Below are 25,346 nucleotides of genomic sequence, written 5' to 3'. Positions count from 1 at the left end.
GTTTATTGAGCCATATGTCAGCCAGAAGAAGGACGAGGTCCTGAGGATCAGCCTACATCGTCAGCAGCAGAGCTGGATGGAGACAGCATGTCCACCACCACCGCAGAGAGCTTTGTAAAGTCCCTTCATGTTTCTGGAGATCGAAAAGACTGCACAGCGCATGCCCAAGAAAGTACCAGGAAAGGAGAAGGTCCCTCCCAGTGACTTAACTTCTGGCTGCATTCAAACAGGCAGTGAAAGGTAAGGCTGTCTTACAAACTGCCTGAAGCCTGAAGTGGTGCCTTATATGCTTATGCCCTTGGCAAAAGAGATAAAAGACATAGAGGCATTTAAGGTGACTGAGATGGCTTTAACGTTTTGTTGACCTTGCCTAACCCTTAGACAGGCTTCTTCTTGACTCTGGAACCAGACCTTGACAACAGGTTAAATTAACTTGTCTTTTGAGTAAGGCCAATTAGCAAACACAAGAGGCCTATGAATGCTCCATGCCAGCTGTCAAGAACTCTAAGACCTTCAATTAAAAAATTCTTTAAAAATGCCCTGGGGTGTGTGGCTTAATTGGTTAGGCATCTTCCCATGCACTGAAGGACTGCTGGTTCAGACTCAATCCCAGTAGTGGGCATGCAGGAGGCAGCAGCAGATCAATGATCTGCTCTCATATTGGAGTTTCTCTCTCTCCCTCTCTTCTACTCTCTCTTCAGGTGGGTCCGGCTGCTCCCCATGCCTGCCTCTGGAGTCCGCCAGTCCTCTCAGCCCCCAGCCACCCAGGGCAGGCCCAAGGTGCAGGCAAGCCTCAAATGGCAACTGTCCAGCCACCCAGGGCTGCCTAAGTCTCAGTTAACCAGCGCTATTCAAGGCTTGTGCTGCCAGCAATGGCAGCAGCAGAGGTGTGATGGGGGCGTTGCCTTCCCCTGATTGCTGAGTGGCCTCCCACCCCCAAGGGCTCCCAGGCTGTGAGGGGGGGTGGGGGGGCAGGGAAGGCTGAGGGACCCACCTCTAATGCATGAATTTTCATGCACCAGGCCTCTAGTAAATATATATATATATATATATATATATATTTAAGTAGCAGTGTGAAAAATGACCCTTGCTGCCAGTAACTAAGCACACTCACTCGTATGTGGGTCTGGTCTGGGACCACCCGTACAGACTGTGGACGTCGTAGTGCCGCACCCGGGAGCCATCATGCAGGGTCTGCTCACTCTCCATGCACAGGGTCTTGCTGCTGAGACCCCTGTCCCTGGACTCCAAATCTAAGAGGAAATGCCAAGTTATGTTCCAAACAACTTGATCTGCACATTCGTTAGAAATGCCCATCATCTTGGCATTGCTCTATTTCAAACAACACCTTTATCACCAGTAGCAGCTCCAATTTCAAGAATTTCTTTTGTCTAATAAAAACAACAATGTTCTGTGACCTTGTAACTAATGAAGAGTAAGGGCAGGGAATAGAGCTGGTAAAGGCATCCTTCTTTATGCTCCAACTCGAACATTTATAGAGTAAGACCTATGCCCCTTTATCAGCATCATACACTCCTTTGTTGTATGACTGTGTCTTCCACTAGATGGAAATGTTCTCAAGGGAATGAATCTTGTTTCAACCAACTTTGTATTATTGTTGCTCAATCATTCTGATTTGTCAATACTTGTCTGATACACAAATATTACCTTAAGTGAAGAGGAAAAAATAAGGAAGGAGAAGGAAGGAAGGAAGGAAGGAAGGAAGGAAGGAAGGAAGGAAGGAAGGAAGGAAGGAAGGAAGGAGGGAGGGAGGGAGGGGAGGAAGGGAGGGAGGGGGGGGGGGGGGGGGGGGGGAGAGAGGGAAGAGAAAGGGAATCACCAAACAATAGAAAATATAGCAATGATGTAGACATTAAAAAACTTTGATTCCAGGCTTCATCCCACAAGTTCCTGGTATAGTGCTTGTAGGAAGGTAAATCACTTCCTTCTCATGTTTCTGTACGGTGAGAGAGTTCAACTCTCAGATTCCTTTGATCCCCCGGTCCTGTAGTCTCTATTGCTGTTTGTACCATAGGACAATCTGGGCATGACCTTCATCAGTGTCTCTGAACACAGGCAGAGAAAGTGCAGGGACTAGAGTTTCATTCTCTAATCAAAAGAGTGCGTGTGTATGTGTGTGTGTGTGTGTGGGGGGTGTTACCTAAAGTTTTAGCAATCAGTTCATAGTTATAAATGTAATTAGATGCAGCATTCATTGCTTGCATTCTTTCATACCACATCAAGTCATTATTTCTATGCTTGTTCCATTATTTATTTATTTGTACTTATTCAAGGTATTCTATTTGGGATTTTAGCTCATGTTTAAGAATGTTTTCTTTCTCCAACATGAGGCTTCACTTTGACAATAAGAGGGAAACTTTCAGCGTTTTAAGCAGGGAAGTAATTTAAGGAAGCAATCCTTTACATACATGGCATATAAGGTGGCTTATTAAGAATTTCATCCCTGCAGCCATTGACAGATCCATCCACAGAGTTTGATGGCTCATTCTTGTCCTGAAATAAATTAGCAGAACAGATTCCGTGATGTCAGAGGAGACAGAGTGGCCTTGGCTCAGGAGAACACAGACCTCAGAGACTGGCTCCTGTCACAGCCAAAAGGATCTTATTCAAACTCTCACACAGCTGGCTGCTTCATTGACTCTGTGGAGAAGGAAACTGGGATGCTGCTATGCTTTCCATCTCTCAAGACACACAAATAGAAGAGCCTTTGAACACACGTCCCAGAGACATCTCAGGAAGCCCTGCTCTTATGCTTAACAGATATGTGTAACAGGTACGTGTAACAAACATCTGAACAGGCCTTTGGAGCCTTTTCCTCAGAGGACTCTCTATCAGCACTATGGTGAGCATCTATTTCACCTCAGGTTCAGGCCTTCTCGCCTCCAAGTCTGCTGTATCACGGGTAGTCTCTCGGGCTCCCTTACTGTAGGCTTCAGGGGGGATTTGGCCAATGGAAGGCAGTGGCAAGAGACTAGAGGATGGGAGCTAAGAGAAGACAGGATATTTGTGCCTTTTGATCTGGCATTATCTCCAGTGGTGGCACATCTCCCCATTAATCTCCAACTTCCTTTACCCAATATGTCCCTGGGCAGACCCACAACTCCCTCTGCTCCTCTCGGTGGTCTGAGCATCTCCATTCTGTACCAGCATCCCTCCCTTTTAGTCCTCCAGCCCTAGCTACCTGCTTTGCCAGTTTCTGAATTGCCTCCTCGGGCTTGTACTTCCAGCATTTCCAAAGAAAACCCACTAATGATGCACTTACGATCCACAATCCATCGAACTCCAACCTCTTCGTTGGCTCTTGAGGGTTTGTGTAGAGCTCTTTTATTTTCTCCTTCCACCAAGCAGCTGTGCTGTTACGCAGGAAGTCAGGATAAGCCATGTGGTATTTGTATAGCTGGAAAAATAACACAGACTCTCACACTGGGTCTCAGCCTGTTCAGGACGGGAGTGTGGGAACCAGGAAGAGGGGGTGAGTGGGTTCTTGTGCAAAGTACTCTCCCCCCCTCCACACACACACACACACTGTGAGACCTAAGCCACTTCTGCTGCTGCTTCACAGAATTTACTGTGGACACAAAGAGATCAGGGGAGGCTGATTTCAGTCTTCATTTGCCTAGAAGGCTAGTCTTAAGTTTGTTTGTTTTTTTAAACCAGGGGGTTCATTTTATGACTGGGCATTTAATCACATGAACTGGAAAGTTAACTGTCAGTGTCTAACTATGAAATTTCAGAGCTGCAGATGTTTTTTCTACATTGGTCAAATGAAGGAGACCAGCCATCCAAGGAAAAGTGAGCTACAGAGTGAGCTATAAGCTGATGTGTCATCAAGTGTGGAGATGAAAGACATTACTCCTTTTAACTGGTTTACATGTGGACAATTCATTGAAACTCAGTCTGTTCATAACCTCTTCAGTGAAAATATTCTAGACTCTTGCTATTTCTCAAGCAACATGAGATTCAAACAAAGCAACCCATTGAAGGCATACACATACAGGTATTTCACTTATGATTCCCTACTACAGATTTCTAGTTTAGTTGCTTATTGAAGTTTCCATTTGAGGATCTTTTTTTTCCTGCCAAGAAATTACCAGGTGACAAACACACTCAACTTAACCAATTACAATAGAATATGAAAAAATACTTGACATCACTAACCACCAGAAAGATGCAATGAGGTATCACTTCACACAATGAGGTATCACTTCACACCTGCCAGGATGGCTATAATCAATAAATCAACAAACAACAAATACTGGTGAGGATATGAGGGAAAGAAACCCTAGTACACTGCTGATGGGAATGCAGACTTGTGCAGTCACTGTGGAAAACAGCATGTAGTGTCTCAAAAAATTAAAAATGGAACTTCCTTTTGACCTAATGATCCCATTTCTGAGAATATATCCTAAGAATCCTGAAACACCAATCAGAAAGAAAATATGCAACCCTAGTTCATTGCAGCCCAATTCACCATAGCTAAGATTTGGAAACAGCCTAAGTGCCCATCAGCAGATGAGTGGATTAAAAAATGGTGGTACATCTACACAACGGAATACTATGTGGCTGTAAAAGAAGAAGAAGAAGAAGAAGAAGAAGAAGAAGAAGAAGAAGAAGAAGGATCTCTCACCATTTGCAACAGCATGGATGAACCTGAAGATTATTATGTTAAGCAAAATAAGCCAGTCAGAGAAAGGCAAGTATCGCATGAACTCATTTATCAGTGGAATCTAACGAACAAAATAAACTGATAAAAAAAAAAAATAGATCCAGAGACATGGATGCATGGAATAGACTGACTGATCTCAGAGGAGGGAGAGGTGGGGGGACAGGAAGAGATTAACCAAAGAACATATATGCATAACCTATGGACACATTCAATAAATAGTGTGGGGGAGGACTGATGTGGGGCTGGGCAGAGAGGAGGGGAGCTTTGTGGGGGAGGGAGAATATCCATTATACTGTCAACTATTAACATAAAATTAAATAAAAACGTAAAACCTTTAAACGGTATCACATGTAGGCAATGAGCTGCTTTACATGTTAGATTCTGATGACACGCATCTCCATAAAACTCTTGGGGACCATTGCCATTAAATTCTAACTTCTGAATGTATGAAATTCTGTTAGGTGGAAGTAGGCTGGGTCTCTTGACACATCTTTCAAATGGTTACTCAGCTCTCTGATATGTTTGCCCTGGACCTATACAAAATTCCTTTTATAAATAACAAATGTGAAATCTGACTCTAGAGAAATAAGATCAATTTTCATTCTCATCCCAATAACTTAGCCTCAATACTTTTAAGCAGCATCATGACTTATTGAGAATCAAAAGTGTATGTAGTATTAAGAAATCCATATTATTTAAAAATGTTAGATAACAATAAAAAATAAATCTATATTATCAACCACTTTTATCTATGATTAGAAGGACATTAACCATATATGTATATTAACTCATTCATTTGGGAAACATTTATTGAGCACTTCTTTGTGCCAGGCACTCTTTTATGGACTATATCTACTTGGATTTAAATAAGAAACAGTCCTTATTTTCTAAGAGTTCAAAGATGGACCATAAGTGCTAAGTTGTATGGTGTTTCCTCTACAGGGAGTAATATGGAAAAGGAAGGAACAGCGAGAGTTAAACAAGGCATTGAATGCTTCACAAGAGGCAATGTTTAAGCTGGCCTCACTATTTGGGTGAGCTGAGAAGGCACAGTGAGCACTGCACAGAGCAAGAGAAAGTAGCACAGTGTATTTATAGAACAGAGTCTGAATCCTGGCTGAGAGTTCCTGTCACCTGGAGTCAGGAAGTTCACCTTGAATCTTGTTGCCATAAAACAAACAATGGGGACCCCAAAAAGGAGACAAAAGGAAGATAATACATAAGATCTAGTGATTTATTTAAATATAATGGCTGATTAAGCATCATAGGCCAAAGATGAGTACACAGCTTGGGTATGGGTTACTGGGAGACACAGATTTCAGAGCCATTCTCAAAGGGATTATTTATGTGTGCTAAATGACCAGCTGGCATACATAAGGAGTGAGACACCAGAATATTTCCAGGCAATATAACAAAACTCACTGATAAAGGATTAGACTTTTGACCTTGGTCTCATGAATATTCATTAAGTAACCAGTATCAAACAGATTTCTACTCATTCATAATATAAATTACCCAATACATTTTGCCAAGATTTATGAAGAGCCTCTTTCAATCAATTGAAATGCTGATTAATTACAGGCATCTCCTCCCAATCCTTACCTCTCCCAAGACAATGTCATTGCTGTCAGGCCATTTGATGAATACATTGTTTTTCTGTCCTGTTATGAATGGGAGATAATCAGTCTCATTGCTAGAAATGGCTGGATTCTGCAACAAAAAGGTTTAAAAGAGAAAACATGAGAAAAATATTTCCAAGAAAAATGATCTCCAAAATGTTAACAATTCATGGTACAGAAAGAAATGGTGAACTTTAAAATAGACAAACAAAAATACAACCCAGGATAATTTGCCTATGTCTATTGGGTAGTTGAGAGTAAAAGAATATATTGATGTTTCTCTATAAAATTCCCAAGGGGGAAAAAAAGTATGCTAATGTTTGGGGGGGAAAAAATCCTGGAGAGAAACTAGGTTAGCAAGACATTACCCTCACATAGAGAAAGGCAATTTACTGTATTTCAACAGTGTCATAGCAATATTCTCTAAAAATGTGAAATTTCTTTCTTCTACTCTGTGGCTAGACTGCCCATCTAAAGTGGCCTTTCCATTAACCTCATTCTTTTCCTACCCCAATTACTTTCTACAATAGTATCCTATTTCACAACTGTCATATAAATCATTATTACCCAAAATTATATTTTTTGTTTATTAATTGGTTGTATTCCTCTAACACTCTATAATAAAAGCCTAATATGCAAATCAACCGAACAGTGGAATGACTGGTCACTATGATGTGCACTGACCACTAGGGGACAGATGCTCAATGCAGGAGCTGCCCCCAGCCTGTAGGCCCCAGGCCAACCAAGGTGGGTGTCAGCGAAGTTCCCCCCCATCACCCTGCTGGTCACCCTGCAGATTGGCCTTGATCACTAGACAGGCTTAGGGACCCTACCCATCCACAAATTTCATGCACCAGGCCTCTAGTATAATATAATCCCTATAAAGACATTATCTTCCTAATGAATTTAAATTGCAAGCACACACACACACAAACCTTTTATAATGGTAATTTTCAAAGACCCAGGGCTTAACAAATACTTTAATAAATGAATGAATGAATGAACCAACAAACAGAAGTCAGCAAATAATGCTCTAATTTTTGGAAGCTATAAGAGAGGACCATTTGCAGGTAACTACTTCTGTGTTTAATCAAAATATAACTTCCAATGCAAAATAATAAATCAGTCTCCTGGATCTTCACTAGGTTGTTTGTGAGTTTAATTAAGAAGAAATAAGTCCCCTGAGCTTCACCATTGCTGGATGATGACAAAACAGGTTTTTGAAAACCCCACAGTAAAGACAAGACTAAGACACAGCTATTCTAAAGCATAGCCTGAAATAGTGAGACTTTTTGTTGTTGCTATATTCAGTGTTTTATCCCACAGTTATTCTAATTCTACCAAGAGAACAGTAACAATAAATTATACTCAGTCATGAAAAATAAATATTGAAAAGCATCATCTTTTAAAAAGCCTCTTTGGGGTTTTTTTCTCCTTTATTTGCTTTTTCAAACTTAAAAAAAGTAATTATAGATCCACAGGCAAAAATTATACAGGGAATTGTCCTATACTCTTCATCTCATTTCCTTCAATGGTGTTATTTTTAAAACATGAACACAAAAGAATGAGATTTAATATTTGTAAGTACCTACCAGAACTAGGACAAATCTCATGCCATTTTTCTTCATTCGCTCCATCAGCAGACTAAGGTTTTGAAAGTTGGTGCTGAGTGTGAAATCCAGCTTCCGGTCCATGTAATCAATGTCTACATGCTGAACATCCTATAGGAAGGACAAGCAAGGTGTTAGGGATCTTGCAACAGTAACCTCAGGGCACACATACTGCTCTGCCAGGCTCCAGGTCTGCTGCTTGTAGACTTCAGTCCAAGTCCCTCCAAACTTACCTCATTACTCCCTTACACCCACTTGTCAACTATGCTGATTAAATTTGCTATCTGGCTCTTGCATACAGATCACCTGCTCCTATTCCTTTTGCTTCTACCTCTCCCACACATACACACTGGAATTCTTTCCCCTTTCCTTCCCTCAATTCATGTCTTTTCCACTCTTCAAATCTCAAACATGGTGAGCCTATCAAAAAAAAAAAAAATGCTGGTTAAATGTTCAAGAATAGAAAGCAGACTTCACTGATGAAAAAAAAAAAAAAAAGATTGTATACCTGTTTTCCCTTTTTTCCTCCAGTAAACCTTACTGAATTTATTCACATTTAAGAATTACATTATTTTATAGCATTCTAAAATATACTATTTCCACCATCCCCAATTGTTTGGATTGTCTTTGAGATGAAAACCTTGTCTTCCCTTTTCTCAACACAATGCCAATCAACCTAGGTTTCTGCACATGATATATACACAATTCAAGATTGTTGAATGATGCCTATATGGTTAATATTTAGTTGAAACAAGAGATGTTCCTCTTTAGCCTAAAGTTGATAATCACCTGTATTGTCTTAAAACTCTACGCAAAACTTGTTTGAGTGTGCAGAGATTTATGCATAAGCCAAAACTTAGAAAAGAATAAACCAATATATTATTAACACTGGAAGATACATCTATGGAATTTTTTCATCTTTTCATTTTCCTATCTTTTCTAATTTATATTTAGTAATATATAGCATAATAGTATCTAAAAAGAAAAAAATAAGTCTGGGTGAATGTTTCAAATTATAGTGAAGACATTATAATAATTTATTCTCATCTTCTAATCATTAATTGTCCTGCAAATCTCAGGAGGAGAGTTAAAAGCAGAGAAAGAAAATGTATAATGAGAACTTGACTATTATAAGAAAGAATGAGCATGCTATGTGTGGAATTCTGTGTGTTGACAGTAATTGACTGCACTTCTTCGGCTACATTTCATTGTGGTAAATGCATATATGAGTATTTGTATTTAAGTCAAAGTGAAGGCTTGAATTTAACTCCTTTTTTTAATATTGTCACTTTATATCTACCCTCTCCAAAAACCATCACAGTTAGTCTCCTAAAATTGTCATAATCTTGATATAATTCTCTCTTAGAAGTCTCCAAAGTCATGGCTTACAACAAACCATGACTACTGTAGGATATTTCTGACAAGAAGTAGTAAGTAACAATATCCTCTGCTAACTTCTGATGAATTCATGCCCCTCAGTTTTTAACCCCTGATTTGAAAAGGGTACCATGACATAAATTTAAAAATCAATGTTTCCACATAAGATTAGCTCCATAGCTACATTTTCTTTGTACTGAAGTAGTCATCAGTAATATCTATGAAGATGTTTTAAATTTATAAATTCCCATTACTAATTAAAACACAGGCAGGGTGAATGCTTCATACATAGGGAATCTGGGCTGCCACCATTTCATCATACAAATTGGAGATTTCAGCATCATTCTGGTATCCATAGCGACTCAGATGGAATCCCAAGGCCCAGTATGAAACCATTGCTGGCCGGCCAATCAACTAGAATAAAAAAGAAAAATGGATCCAAGTAGATTATTAGAGTGAAAAAAAAAAGATTGTTGCCTTATGCTTGAAGCAATTTCAGCACTTCTACTTACAGCCTGTCTGATCTAAGAGGTCTCATTCAAGAAAAATAAGAAAGTCAAGTAAATGTAGAAAAATGATGGGGTAGAAGAATAATAGAAAGTCTCTCTATATTCTAGAGCTTCCACACTAAGAAAACTGAAAATTCAGTGGTTATTAATGATTAGAGATTCTGAGAAATGTTTAATTAAAAGACATATGGGATATCAATATTCCTTAACACTAAAACCCTACTCTCAAAAAAAATAGTGCTAATGTAGTAGGGATACTAAAGGGACATCCTATATAATAAAAGCATAGTATGGAAATTGTCCCCTTGACCAGGCATTGTCTGGGAATTTGACCAAGGGGTGGGGCTGTCTGGGGGAAAGTAGGGAGGGTGGCCCCAGCCGGCAGTGGTGGTGGCAGAGGCAGGGAGCCAGATGAGGAGGATGGCAGCCAGCAGTCGCTAAGGACCCTACCAGAGCATGAATTTTTTGCACTAGGCCTCTAGTAAAAATAAAATTGGCCTTTCTCACTGCTAAGAATGTGCAATATCCAGTAAGCCTTGAATGGTTAATTAATGAATACAATAAATTCTGACCTCAGTGTATTGCTGAGTTACAAGCTCGGGAGTTGGCCCCAAAACTACATAAAAGTCCAAAATCCCTCCTGTGGTGCGGTATGTTAGGGCAGGAGTAGGCTGGAATGTCACATCTGTAAAAAAAAAACACACAAAAAAAAACAACAACAACAAAACATACACACACACACACACACACACACACACATACATACACACAAACATGAGGAACATCTTGAGAACTATTATTTACCCAGATAGGGACTCTGCCCTAATATTTGCTATTTTCACTCTCTTCCTTTAATGCCCACCTCCCCTGGAAAGTCTTATTTTATGCTGTGAAATCAGAGATGGATTTTCAGGTACCCCAAACATAATCTCAATCTTAACCTTTTTTAACATTCTGTGAAAAGTAATTAAAGTGGCACAGTCAAACAAGGTCATACCAAAGTAGCAACCATGTTAAGTTGAGGCAGCTGATGGATGTTTCTATCTCTCTATTTCTCTAACTCTCCCTTCCTCTCTGTAAAAAATCAATAAAATATATTAAAAAAAATAAAAATAAAAATTTTACTACCAATACCTGGCCTAGAGATTTTAATAAATCATGGATAGATGAATAAATGAAAGGGGTTGGAATATGTGTCCCATTTTCCTGACCATTAAATTTTCTTATCCTACCTAATAAAAGAGTAATATGCAAATTAACCATCACTCCGCTACACCCACAAGCTATGCCTACCAATCACACCCACCAGCCAATCAGAGCGAGTATGCAAATAAACCCAACCAAAATGGCTATAGCCACAGAGAGCAGAAGGGAGGCTTGGGTTTCCCAGGCAATGGAGGAAGACAAGCTTTCTGACTGCCATTGCCAGCCTAAAGCCTCCACTCAAGGCTACAAAGTTTCAATTATAGAAGGAAAACAAATCCAAACAGACATGGTGGCAGCCACAGAGCTGGAAAGAGCTGGAGGTTAGGGTTGCCCATAGTATTGGAAGAAGCAAAGCTTTCCGTACATCCTGGCTGGCCCAGGCCTCCACTCCAGGCTACAAAGTTTCCATTGTAGAAAGTAAATAAATTCCAGATACCAGGGCTTCTGTTTTGGTTGCCAGAGGCTGTGGCCGGCCTGCAAACCACCACAGACCCCTCCCCCAGGACACCTCATGCCCCAAAGGAACCCCCATCCTTCAGGGTAAACCAGCTGGCCCCCATCCATGCACCAGGCCTCTATCCTATCTAATAAAAGAAAAAATATTATCTAATAAAAGAGAAATATACAGATTGACCATCATTCCAACACACAATATGGCTGTCCCCATGTGGTCAAAGATCCTGCCCCCTTATGGACACAAGATGGCCACCACAAGATGGTCAGCAGGGGAGGACAGTTGGGAGGCACCAGGCACCAGGCCTGCAAGGGAGGACAGTTGGAGGTGATCAACCCTGCAGGGGAGAGCAGTTAGGGGTGACCAGGCCGACAGAGGAAGGAAGTTGGGGGCAAACAGGCTGGCAGGGGAGCAGTTAGACAATCAGGCTGGCATGGGAGTGGTTAGGGGGTGATTAGGCTACCAGGCAGAAGCAGTTAGGGGCAATCAGGAAGGCAGGCAGGCGAGCAGTTGGGAGCCAGCAATCTTGGATTGTGAGGAATGTCTGACTGCCCGTTTAGGCCCAATCCCTCAGACATCCCTCGAGGGGTCCCAGATTAAAGAAGGTGCAGGCTGGGCTGAGGGACAACCCCCATGCTCCTGTGCATGAATTTCATGCACCGAGCCTCTGTTTCTGTTTCAGATTCTGATAAAGTGGTTGCAGGAAAACTGTCTTTATCTTACCCATGGCATTACTGTTTAGCAGAAGCACTCCATGTGCATTGCCATCTTCCTCCAGTCCCATGTAGTAGGGGTGGACACCATAAGAATTCTTCTTGTTCTGGGAGAGTCATGAGGGAGAGTAGATGAATAACAAAAAGAGAAAATCCAAGAAATTCTGTCCACATTATAACTAAAACAGCCAACTTCTACTCAACACTGAGGATTTAGCACGTCATATCCTTTATGAAATCTTCGTTGACCCTTCCTTCAACCCCAAGTAAAAAGCTAAGTGCCATCCCCCTCCATATCCTCCTTGTTTATTATTACACTAGAGGCTCAATGCACGAATTTGAGCATGGGTGAGGTCTCTCAGCATGGCCGGTGATCGAGGCCTATTGAGGGGCTGGCTAGCTGGGGGGGAGGTACCCTGGGAGGTTGGCCAGCCAGCCCCTATTGGGGCCGATGGGGGAAGCTGGATGGGGGAAGAAGGGCTGGGGGCAATTGGCCAGCCACTCCCAGTCGGGGTGGGGGGCCCAATTGGGGATGAGGTCAACTTGGGGGAGGGGATGCAGGAGGTTTGGGGGCCGATTGGGGCCTGGATCAGGCCAGTTGACTGCTGCAGTGTCTGTCATAGCATCCGGTCGTTCCAGCCATTCTGCCATTCAGTCACTGGGCTTTTACATATATAGATAATTCTAAGATAGCACTGACTGCATTGTTATCATTATTTCTGCATCTCTTTCATTAGTCTACAAGCCTCTAGAGGACAAAGACAGTGTTTTATTAAATAAGACAGTGTCTTATTCTATGCATGCTGACACATAGAGTATATTAAATAAAAATTTACAAAATTAATAAAATTCATAGTCCACATGGAATTTATGTGTGTGTGTGTGTGTGTGTGTGTGTGTGTATTAATATATTACATACATGCACACACACATGAGTGGGGCAAAAGTAGATTTACTGTTGTGAGCATGTAAACACAGAGTTTACACTTGTATTATTATTTATTAATATTATATTATTTTATATATAACTCACCTGTAAACCTACTTTGCCCCACCCTATATATATTTTCTAAAAGATTAAAAGATATTTAGGGACAGAAGGACATTATATAACATGTGGCCTATTTCATTTGAGAGCATAATTTATCAACATAAGCTGAAGTTGATGAATAGGGTACATATGTGAATTAAAATAAATTTATACAGAAAACAACTGAAGGATAATCTTACTCTTCTGTGCTTACCCCTGGTGGCTCATCTCGAGCAAATATTCCCCACGTGTTCCAGCTAATGTTTCTTCTGAAAGTTGTGTGCTCAGTTTCCCCGAAGCCATAGATGTTCTCAGAGGGGAGGCGAGTAGAAATGGAAAGGAACATGTCGTTGAAGGTGAAGCCCGGGAGCTGAGAATCCCAACTGCAACACAGAGGCATACCTTTGAACAGAGTTGAGCACAGGCCGGAGCAAACAGGGAATACAGTTCGGATGTCTAGTTGATTGAGAACCCTCCTGAATGATTGCACGCCTGGATCCAGGTTCAAATACTGTGAGATGACCCAGGTCATAAGAATGGCCATCACTCACTACCACAGCTCTGTGTTTGCATTTTTATTCTATGGATTGCAAGACTGGCAACTCCTTTTCTGATTAATTTGCCCTTAAGAGTCCCACTCATCTCTTTATTTCTAGTTCTTGTTGCGTGGTACATCAGCCTGAACTAATGAATAAGATCTGAACGAATTTTCTAATAGAAAAGTGTGAAACTCAGAATTACTTTTTTGGATTGGCCAAAGAACTTCTCACAAAGAAGCCCACAGACAGAAAGTCAGACACATAGTCGAAGGCTGTCCATATGTGCACATACAGGTGACAGCTTCCAATAGGATGGGGAGGCTTCAGCCCCAGGCAAATCCAGACCTGCGATTCATGTCATGCAGCAGCAGGTCAGGGATGAGAGGTGCCAGTTCCTTTCATGCTTAATGTGATGAAAAGGCTGTAGTCTATAGTGTCAATAGCAGTGAAAACTTGAAGACACTATTCTCTCTCCTTACTACCCCTTGCTCCTCTCTCCTGGATCTTCTGTTATTATTTCTTAATGAAGCATATAGAGTTTTCTGATCTATTTAATAAGATTAATGAGTAAAATATGTATTTTTCTTTTTCTGAAATCAAGCAATACTTAGTATTTTTAAGCCTTTGATTAATTGTTCTTGCTGAGCTAATGACCAATAAGAAATAAAATCCCTGCCCTAACCGGTTTGGCTCAGTGCATAGAGCTTTGGCCTGCAGACTGAAAGGTCCCAGATTCGATTCCAGTCAAGGACATGTATTATACCTTGGTTGCGGGCACATCCCCAGTAGGGGGTGTGCAGGAGGAAGCTCATCGATGTTTCTTTCATCGATGTTTCTAACTATCCCTCTCCCTTCCTCTCTGTAAAAAATGAATAAAATATTTTTTTTAAATAAATGAAATGAAATCCCCACTGAAGTGTGTGGGAGGGAGGGGAGAGGGGAGATAGATATCATCTTTGTCTAAAAACAAACAAACACAAACAAACATGTAGGGTGTCAAAGGTTAATATTTCATTTGTATTCATTAGAACCTGTAATTAGATCTAGAACCACTCTAATTAGGACCAAATAAATAGTGCTTACATCACAGTGCTGGAGCTTTTTCGTTGAATCTGGATCCCAAAAGGATTGCTTTGAATCCTGACATCATACAGACGGTTTTCAGACGAGCCAACAGGAGAGGAAGGGGTGTTCAGAGGCACTGGGACCTCGTACCTTTTATTAGTGGGATCATAGATCTGACAATGAGAAACAAGGAGACTTTCTGATGAAATCTCAAACCTAAAACTGCTCATACCAGTTCAAAATTCAGTTCTGATCAGGAAGCATCAAATATCCCAAAGCAAATAGATGTGAGGCTTACCCACCCCGTATGCCCAACACAGAATCTGAACTGGAAGAAAAAAAAACAAACCCTCAGCAATACCCATCAAAGCCAAGGAGGGCACTACCTCTAAGCAATTTGTAATTTAAGGGTATAGAATCTCATAGATAGAACCTGTGCCTGTGTGTTTATGAGTGTGGTATGTGAACAGTATGTGCACATAACTGTGTAAAACTATGTGTGAGCATGTGTATGTATGTTATAAATTAGAGAACTGAGTTTTCATATGAACTATGAGATCTATTTACTAGTTGAGCTTTCAGTTGCTGCTCAGCTTTTTCAATCTTAAGACTGTCATTTGTACAAACCACTCATTTCAACCACTTAACAGGTTGCTGTGGTGATCCACCAACATTGAAATGTGAAAAGTAATATCTAGAGTGAGGTGTCTAAGGTCATACCCACTAACCATGTGTGGCCGTTAAGCCTTGAAATGTGCTAATCTGAGCTGAAACTCACTATAAATGCAAAATACACACCAAAATTTGAAGATTTAATCTGACCATAATATTCTAAAGTGTCTCAATAATTGTATTTGGATTACATAATGAGCTGATAACATTTGAGCACCTTGGTAAAATAAAATGCTATTAAAATCCATTTCACCTTATTTTTTCAAAGTATTTTTAAAAAAATACAGTTATTAGAAAACATATATGGATCACATCTTATTTCTATTTTAGCAGAGTGGTGATTCTCAAAGTGTGGCCTCTTAATTTGCAGTGCCAGCATCACTTGGTAATTCATTAGAAATACAAATTCTTGGAAACCCTGGGCATGAGACCCAGAAATGTCTTTTAACAAGAGCTACAAGTGATTCTGATGCATGTTAAGTTGAAGTATCAACTGCTAGAAAAATAATTGTAATGTTCAAAATAAGTCAATGGCACCCATATGAGTTTACCAATAAGCAGACGCATTGTTCTCAGGGCTAAGGAGTGATCCTTTGAGTATCTTTCTGACTCAGAGAACCCTTCACTATAGGACATGGACAACGCTGGTGGATCTAAGGCCATACCCAACTCTGCTATCTCCTGATCTTCTGGCCTTTACCTCTCTGGACTTCAACATCCTCAACTCTAAAATGAGGGATTTGGACTAAAAGATGTTTCAGTAATTTCCATCTCACAAGAACTCCATACTGAGGACCGGAATCTGCAACATGGGCATTACCTTGAACTGCAGCATGCTTTCTGTGTGGTAGGTCACAGTGAGCCTAAGGTGGCTGATAGCTGCAGAGAGAGGGTCAGAGGTGGCGGCTGCTGCTGCAGGTGGAGGTCGTGCACTCTTTGGTGATGGTGCTGCTGCTCGCGCTGACTCAGGGACCGTCAGGTGGGTAAGGTCTGTGGTGATGCCATTGGGAAAATACTTAATACTACTGGCAGCATACTTAGGGATGGTGTCATAGAAACAGGTGGGCACGCCAGGAACATCTGTGTCCTGCAATGAGAAGGAATTCTCAGTCAGCTTCCAACACCACACTCTGGTTTCTAAAAAACTTGGTTAACACAGGGTAAGTCTCTGACACTGTGCCCATTATTATGGGTTCAATTATGTTCCCCCCAAAAAAGATGTTAAGTCCTAACACCTGGTACCTTATTTGGATATAGAACCTTTGCAAATCACCCAGTTAAATGATGTTATTAGGGTGGGCCTAATCCAATATTAACTGGTGTCCTTATTAAATAGAGATAGATATGTGCCAGAGAAAGATGAAGGTAGAAATTGGGGTGACATGTTTATAAGCCAAGGAATACCAATGATAGCCAGGAAACCACCAGAAGTTAGGAGAGAGACATGGAACCAATTGTCCCTTACAGCCCTCAAAAGGAGCCAACCCTGCTAACACCTTGATTTTGAACTTCAGCTCTAAAAAAACACTGAAATAATATAGGGTGTCCCAAAAAATATGTACACACTTAGAATAATTATTCATTCCAATGTTTCCTTCTTTTCAGATTTAACCCATTGGAATGAATAATTATTCAAAGTGTGTATATATTTTGTGGGAACACCTGTATGTTTGTAACAGTTGAGTAGTGAAGGGTCAGGTCAGCAGGTAGCTTGATCTGCAGACTGGAATCCTAAGGCGGTTTCTACTCCCAAGGTCCCCAACCTATACCACTTTGCCATGGGAGAGTTGCCCCCATTGTGACATTAAGGAAATCACTTATTTTCTCTTTCTTTGGCTTTTATTCTCTCTATTTTTCAAATGGAGAGGAAGACTCCGACCTTACCTTCCTGGCTTAACTCTAATTGGTTTAAAAAATCAGTTACAATACTCAATGCACAATGTATTATTGCTATGTTGACATTAAAAGTGGGGTTTAAAATAAGAGGGTTAGAGAAAAGAGAGGGCCAGGGTAGCAATGAGTTGCTTCTCATATAGGATATCTGAGGAAAATACTGATTGCCTGCCACTGAGCACTGACAAAACAGTGCATCTGTTGGCACAGTACTGTTTTCTTTCTGAAGAATGATTCCCATTCAACCCAGCAATGTTTGGAAAATGTTTCTAGGTGCCTAATCCCTCCTGGGTCATTTTTTACAACTTCCTGCTCACTGCGTTAACCTGCTCCTCATCCTTACCTCCCAAAGGCACCCTCGATTCGTGCACTTCTCAGAGGAGGCAGTGGGATCCTCAGGGTAGCAGTTGAACTTTTCTGTGTCATGGACAGAAAAATTCCACCTAATAGAGAATTCTTGTCCCAGTACCAGTCCCTTGAGATCAGTGATTTTCACCATCTGAGGAAAAGAAAGGTGGCCACAGTGACAAATGAGGAGAGATAGAGACACCCGGATAATGTCCTTCCCTGATGGTTGGGAAGCCTTCTATCCAATCCCACTTTGCCATGTGATATCCTTCATCTAACGTCACTTTGCCGTAAGATAGTCTTCATCCAATACCGCTTTATCATGGGATTGTTGGAATATTATTGTTTCTCCTCTGGGACTTTTGACCTCCCTGCCAGGAAAATGCACTTGGCTTATTCCCACTGAATAGAATACTGAATGGGAAAGGCTTCCATCATGGAGTACTAATCACAGGGAGAGCTGTCATTGCTGGGCAATTGCCTTATGGGAGTGATGCCTATGCATTTTAATAATGATGGCAATTATAACAATAGCTAAGTTTTATTGAGCATGTATAAGGACCAGGCACTGTGATAACTACTTTATATGCATTCCCTGTATTAATGCTCTAAAGCAATCCTATGCTACAAAAAAAAATATGGCTATCTCCATTTCACAAAATAGAAAACTGATGTCCACAGAGATTTAATGCTTTGTCCAAGGTCTTACAGCTAAGGGATAGTAGAGCTAGGATTGGAATTCCATTCAGCATAACTTTAGAACTCAAGCTCCTATCCTTGGGTATATGTGTTGTCTGAATGGAAGGAGGCCTCCCTATGAAATAGGGAATGCCCCAGCACATAAAATACTCAACTAATAGTTGGGATCTTTTATCTGAGATTACTATGTAAGGGACTCATTCAATAAGAACAAAACCACCCAACCAGCTTGGCTCAATAGTTGAGCATCAACCTATATACCAGGAGGTCACAGTTCAATTTCCAGTGCCTATATCCTCAATGTGGGGCATGCAAGAGGCAGCCAATTCAATGTTTCTATCTTTCTCTCTCTCCTTTCCTCTCTAACATCAATAGAAATATAGTTTTAAACAAGGATAAAAACTGATTACCCCTGCTGTTTTATTTAACTCCCATTTTCTATAATGACATGAAAATTGCTTAAAACACTAACAAAAATATCAGCTGTGTCTCAAAGGGGTCTTTAACTCAATGAGAGGGTGAGTGTGTAAATTGGCCAGAATGAGGCTAATGTATCAAATAATATAGTTTGAATAATAATGTATGGAACTGCATCACATGTGGTTTTAAGTTTGCCCAGAGAAGAACTGCCTTCTTCCAGAGTCTCACTGAAAGGACTGTCTTTTTCAGAGTACCACTGGGACAAAGTTCAGGGGTTCGTGTTTAGTAAGTACATGTTTCTCCATCTGTATCCTCTCTAGGGTGTGGTCGATTTCCCAGCATGCCAGTGTCTCTGCCCCTCTCCAAACTAAATAGAGCGAGAGAGAGCTGGCTGTCGGAATCTCAAGGCTGAGAGCTTCCATCAGGGGCCCGGCAGGATGGTAGGCTTGAACAATTGCCCACCTTGGTTGACGCATTGTAGCTAACGTTTGAAGTGTCATTATCACTAATGACAAAATTACTAGGTTCTTTGTCCATTCCCAAGATTGTGATATCTGTAAACCTGAGGTTGTCAGGGTCTGTATAATTATTATTTGTAATCTTTGCTTGTAGATGGTTCTGAAAAAAGAAAAAGTCAGTTTAGAGACCAAATATATTACATACTAACTGTGCCCAAATGCCACTCAACACCTTTTTTTCTGAGATCTAAGTTATATTCCTTTATCTCTGAGGTTCTAGATAGTGTCTGCTAATGTTCCCCAGGAGATATGTTAACCCAGACATTTAACAATCCTAAGGCTCTAGTAATATTTTATGCTTGCTTTGGTTTTCTGTTTATTTATTGATTCCATTATTCAGAAAATATATTCCTGACGTGGATTTTTCAAGCAAATGTGATGGATACCAACAAAGAAAACAAAAAGACAGAAACCCACAAGAGACCCTTTGACACACAAAGGTGTGGACCTATGCATACACACAAAATAGTGCCCACATGATTTTTCTTTGCATTCTAATTATAATGCTGATAAGAGCCTAATTGCATAAATGCTTTCTATGTGCCGGGCACTGTACTAAACATTTTACATGTATTATCTCAATCAAGTCTCATAGCAAACTATGAGGTTGAAGCTCTAATTATCTCAACTTTTTCAGAGGAAGAGAGTGAAACCCAGAAAAATTAGATATATTATTCAGGGAACCACAGTTCAAAGGTGACAAAGTTAAGCTATGACAAAGAAAGTTGAGCTGAAGATTAAGGGGGGGGAAAGGAACACTTTGATGTTTAGAAAGACTAGGTATCCCACAAATATGCCCAACTGATTTCTGCAAAGGTGCAAGAGCAACACAATGGAAAAAGAATAGCTTTTCAACAGATGGTGAAGGGCTAACTGGATATACAATACATGGGCAAAAAGTTGAGCCTCAACCTAAATGTCACATCTAATATAAAAAAATTTATATATATATATATATATATATATATATATATATATATATATATATATATATAAAGTTTAGGAGATAATATTCAAGATCTAGGGCTAGGAAGAGTTCTTATACTAGACACCAAAAAGCATGATCTACAAAAGAACAAAAAGATAAGTTAGGCCCATAAAAATAAAAAATGTTTGCTCTGTGAACGACTTTGAGGATCAAGAGAGACATCTGCAGATGGAAAGAAAATATTTACAAACCATAAATCCAACAAAGGACTGGTTTCTAGAAAAATAAAAAATTATATATATATGGTACCAATCATCTCAGGTAGGAACTACTGTTTGGGTTCTGTACTTATTTGTTTGCTAAAACAATAGAAAGTTATTTTGATTTTCTGAACTTATGTATGCTATCCCAATCCATCGATGGTGGTTTGAATATCCCATTGATTGTGATCTCACTGGTTACTGAAGCATATTCTTCCTGGAATCAGAATAGCACAATTATCCTAAATTGTCTCAGTAGCTACAGATAGTGCATTCCTGTTGACTCAGTGATCCCAGAATCTGGACAGCACAATTATTCCCAGGTGGTCCCACATAATGTGTTTCTGTTGATTCAGTGATTCGTAGATACTTTAGATAACTAACTTGCTCATGAAACAGGTTCCTCATTCCAGAACCAAAGATGTTATTGACACTTTTATGATATTCTGCCAATATAAGCCAGCTGTGGTAAACTGTTTAGTACTGTGAGGTCTTGAGCGCTTTTGCCCTCTTGTAACCACCGGCTTTTAATAAATGACTCCATAATTTGACTTTTTGAGGTGTCCTTTGTAAGATGGGGGTTACACCACAACATCTATAGCAAAAAAAAAGCAATCACAGAGAAGAATGTATACTGTATGTTCCTCAGTACTTACCGAGGTAACAGAAAACTCATACAAAATATAGTTCTTTTTTGTTACAGCATCTGAAAGAGAAGGACAGAGGGTCCCCATCACATAGGAAGTAGAGGTACTTCTTTCAGTACAAATACCTTTGCCACCTGATTCTGCTTAGTGATGTTTTACCCATTTTTGTCAAATCTCCACAGAGGTTTCCTGTCCACTACAACCCGCAGTAACTATTTCATCCTCCGAACTCCTTGGCCTCTAAGTTTTGCTGGCATTTACAACATTTTGACTTGCATTATAGGTACCCACATACACAATGAATCTATCCTCCTGCACCAGGAGTTCCTCAAGTGCAATGTCAATGTCTTATTCATCTTGATGTCCCCTGCATGCAATGCAATCATAAATAGCCAATAAATATTAACAAATGCTAATTCTGTGCAGGACAGGATTTTTATATCATCACAGACCATAAGTTTGTGTGAGGTACTTATATGGAAATCCTACAGTGGAATAAACATACTACATAAATTATATACTCCTTTCAATAGTAACCAAAGAAGCATTTTGCAAATCCATGAGCAAAAAGTATTATTTGGTATTAATAATGATACCTAGAGGAAAGAATAATTAAACTAAACCAATAATGTTTGTTGCTTTGGTAGAGTCCATAATATATGACTTGCTCATCTGAAGTCTTTTAATTGTCAAACTTCAGAATAAGTTGATTTTAAACTACAGAAATAAACATCAATGATAACAGAGTGAGCACTGTATTGGGCAGCTTGTAATGACTAATCTCACTGAGCACTGCAGTGGTCATGCCATAAGGAAGTCTACCTGCAGATACACCATCATCCCAGTACAGCTCTCCCTTTGCTTCTCTCTTGTAGTCCAAGGCAATAATGAGTCCCAGAGCATTCTTCCGACTGTAAAAGAGCAATTCTCAGTTTCAGAGAATGAAGAAGAGATAGAACTGTGTTAAATAAGCCCCCTTCGTGCCCCATAGACAGATAATTTTATTTTTATTTATTTTTTTAATTTTATAAATATTTTTATTTTTTAGTGTATTTTTTAGTTACTTATTATTATTATTATTATTATTAATATATTTTATTGATTTTTTTGCCCCCCACCCTCCCTCTCATACATACCCTCCCTCCCATTGGTTTATGTCCATTGGTTGTACTTATATGCATGTATACAAGTCTTTCGGTTGATCTATTATCTCCCCCAGATCTCCCTCCCCTTCCCTCCCCATTGTAATTTGACAGTCTGCTTGTTGCTTTACTGTCTCTATATCTATCTTTTGGTTCATCAGTTTATAATGTTCTTTATTATCCATAAATGAGTGAGGTCATGTGGTTTTTCTCTTTCAATGATTGGCTTATTTCACTCAGCATGAAGTTCTCCAATTCCATCCAGGTTGCTACAAATGATGAGAATCCCTTCTTTTTTATGGTAGCATAGTATTCCATTGTGTAGATATACCATTGTTTTTGGATCCAATCATCTGCTGACGGGCACCTAGGCTGTTTCCAAATTCTGGCTATTGTAGATTGTGCTGCTATGAACATAGGGGTGCATATATCCTTTCTGATTTGTGTTTCTAATTTCTTGGGATATATTCCTAGGAGTGGGATTACTGGGTCAAACGGGAGTTCCATTTTCAGTTTTTTGAGGAAACTCCACACTGTTCTCCACAGTGGTTGCACCAGTCTGCATTCCCACCAGCAGTGCACGAGGGTTCCTTTTTCTCCGCAACCTCGCCAACACTTGTCGTTTGTTGATTTGTTGATGTTGGCCATTCTGACAGGTGTGAGATGGTACCGCATTGTTGTTTTGATTTGCATCTCTTGGACAATTAGTGACTTTGAGCATGTTTTCATGTGCCTTCTGGCCTTCCTTCTGTCTTCTTTTGAAAATATTCTATTTAGGTCAATTGCCCATTTTTTAATTGGATCATTCATCTTCCTTTTATTTAGTTGTATAAGCTGTCTATAGATGTTGAAGATTAAACCTTTATCAGTGGTATTATTTGCAAATATGTTCTCCCACACCGTGGGCTTTCTTGTTGTTTTGTTGATGGTTTCTTTTGCTGTAAAAAAGCTTTTTATTTTGATGTAGTCCCATTTGTTTATTTTCTCTTTAGCTTCTGTTGCCCTAGGGGCAGTATCAGTGAAGAAGTTCTTTTGGCATATATCTGAGATTTTGCTGCCTGTGGATGCTTCTAGTATTTTTATGGTTTCCTGTCTGATGTTTAAGTCCTGTATCCATTTTGAGTTTATTTTTGTGTATGGTGTAAGTTGGTGATCTAGTTTCATTCTTTTGCATGTATCTGTCCAATTTTCCCAACACCATTTATTGAAGAAACTGTCTTGACTCCATTGTATATTCGTGCCTCCTTTGTCAAATATTAATTGAGCATAGTGATTTGGGTTGATATCTGGGTTCTCGATTCTATTCCATTGATCTATCTGTCTGTTCTTGTGCCAGTGCAGGCTGTTTTGAGAACAGTGGCTTTGTAATACAGTTTGAAGTCTGGTATTGAGATCCCTCCTACTTTACTCTTCTTTCTCAGGATTGCTGTGGCTATTCAGGGTCTTTTATTGTTCCAAATGAACTTTTGGAGAGTTCTTTCTAGGTCAGTGAAATATGCCGTTGGTATTTTAATGGGGAGTGCATTGAATCTATAGATTGCTTTAGGAAGTATGGACATTTTGATGATGTTGATTCTACCAATCCATGTACATGGTATGTTCTTCCATCTCTTTACATCTTCCTCTATCTCTTTTTTCAGTGTCATGTAGTTTTTTGCATGTAGGTCCTTTATTTCCTTAGTTAAATTTATTCCTAGGTATCTTAATTTTTTTGGTGCGATGGTAAATGGAATTGCTTTTTTAGTCTCTGTTTCTGTAGTTTCACTGTTGGTGTATAGAAATGCCATGGATTTCTTGGCGTTAATTTTGTATCCTGCTACATTGCCAAATTCATTTATTAAGTCAATTAGTTTTTTAATGGAGTCTTTTGTTTTTTTTATGTACAATATCATGTCATCTTCATAGACAGATAATTTTAGAGTTTATCCTAGAAAGTGAGTAGATCATGACCTTGAATGGAAACACAGAAGCTAGGTATGGTAGACAAAAGAGGTTAGTAGTGAATGAGCATGAGAAGAATAGTCAAAGGAGATGAAAACTGGGTTTGTGATAACACTAATAATTAGCACTAATCACTGCTTACCATGTGCCAGGAATTCTGCTAAGTGTTTCATGTACATTAAATTATTTATATTATTTCATTCAAACCTTAGAATGACTCTAAAAAGTCAAATTATTATTATCCCTAGTTTACAAATGATAAGCAGAAATAGAGAGCAAGTTGCCATAACAATACATCTGGTATATCATAGAACTGGGACTTGAACCCAAAATTTCTGGCTCTTGACCTTGAAGTTATTTTGACTTTGATCTCTTAACTGAATCTCCTTGAGGACAATTTTTTACCATAAAGAAAAGAACAAGTTCTTTACTTCATTATCTTATTCAATCATGAGTCAATTAGATCATTAACTATTCTTACAATTGGATTCAATCCAGAAGTAAAAGACTGTGGAAATGTAAAGGAACAGAGGCTTCATTTACCTCCTAAATGAAGACTAAGATGCCAATTTGGAGCAAATCTTGAAAGGAATGAAGAAAGATCACTGACTAAAGATGTCTTCCTTGGGTTTATCCACTTTTAGTCCCTCTATTTGCCTTTCCCATAATGCCCTGCCCCTTGGAGCATGAGAGCAGTTACACCTTAGAAAGTGAGGAGCTTACAGTTTACCTGGCCTCTGTGGTTGTGTTTGGCTGCTGGGTGGGAAATATGTGGCCTCCTCGAAGGTGGAGTCCTATCTTATCAGGGGGCAGCAGCATCTCCACCAATTGTTTCCTCCATTGGATGGCTATTCCCTACAACAAAAGAAAACAAATCAGATAATAGGCTGTTTCGGCTAGAAGGAATCTTGGACATCTTCTACTTTTGCTGCCTCATTTTAGATAAGAGGAAACCAGAGACCTCCCAAAAGGGAAGGTGACTTGTCCAAGGCATAAAGATAGTAAGTAGATAGCAAAGCTGAGACTCCAACCCACCTTATGTCATTGTATCGTGCCATGCTATGATTCC

At 39.8% G+C, this 25,346-nt stretch overlaps 1 protein-coding gene across 1 annotated transcript in view; it reads right to left on the bottom strand.

The window, feature by feature from the left end:
• Positions 1 to 1,110: 1,110 nt before the first annotated feature.
• MGAM (maltase-glucoamylase) overlaps positions 1,111 to 25,346 on the bottom strand; it is a 143,075-nt gene continuing 118,839 nt past the window's right edge. Inside the window, exon 37 of the mRNA XM_036428984.2 lies at positions 1,111 to 1,253. Coding sequence (XP_036284877.1) covers positions 1,111 to 1,253 — 143 coding nt within the window. The remainder of the gene's footprint in view (positions 1,254 to 25,346) is intronic.

This window comes from Pipistrellus kuhlii, unplaced genomic scaffold (genome assembly GCF_014108245.1).
Source record: "Pipistrellus kuhlii isolate mPipKuh1 unplaced genomic scaffold, mPipKuh1.p scaffold_m20_p_10, whole genome shotgun sequence".
Lineage (NCBI taxonomy): Eukaryota > Metazoa > Chordata > Mammalia > Chiroptera > Vespertilionidae > Pipistrellus > Pipistrellus kuhlii.
Note: the sequence above shows the minus strand (reverse complement) of the source record. Positions and strands in the feature narration are given on the sequence as shown.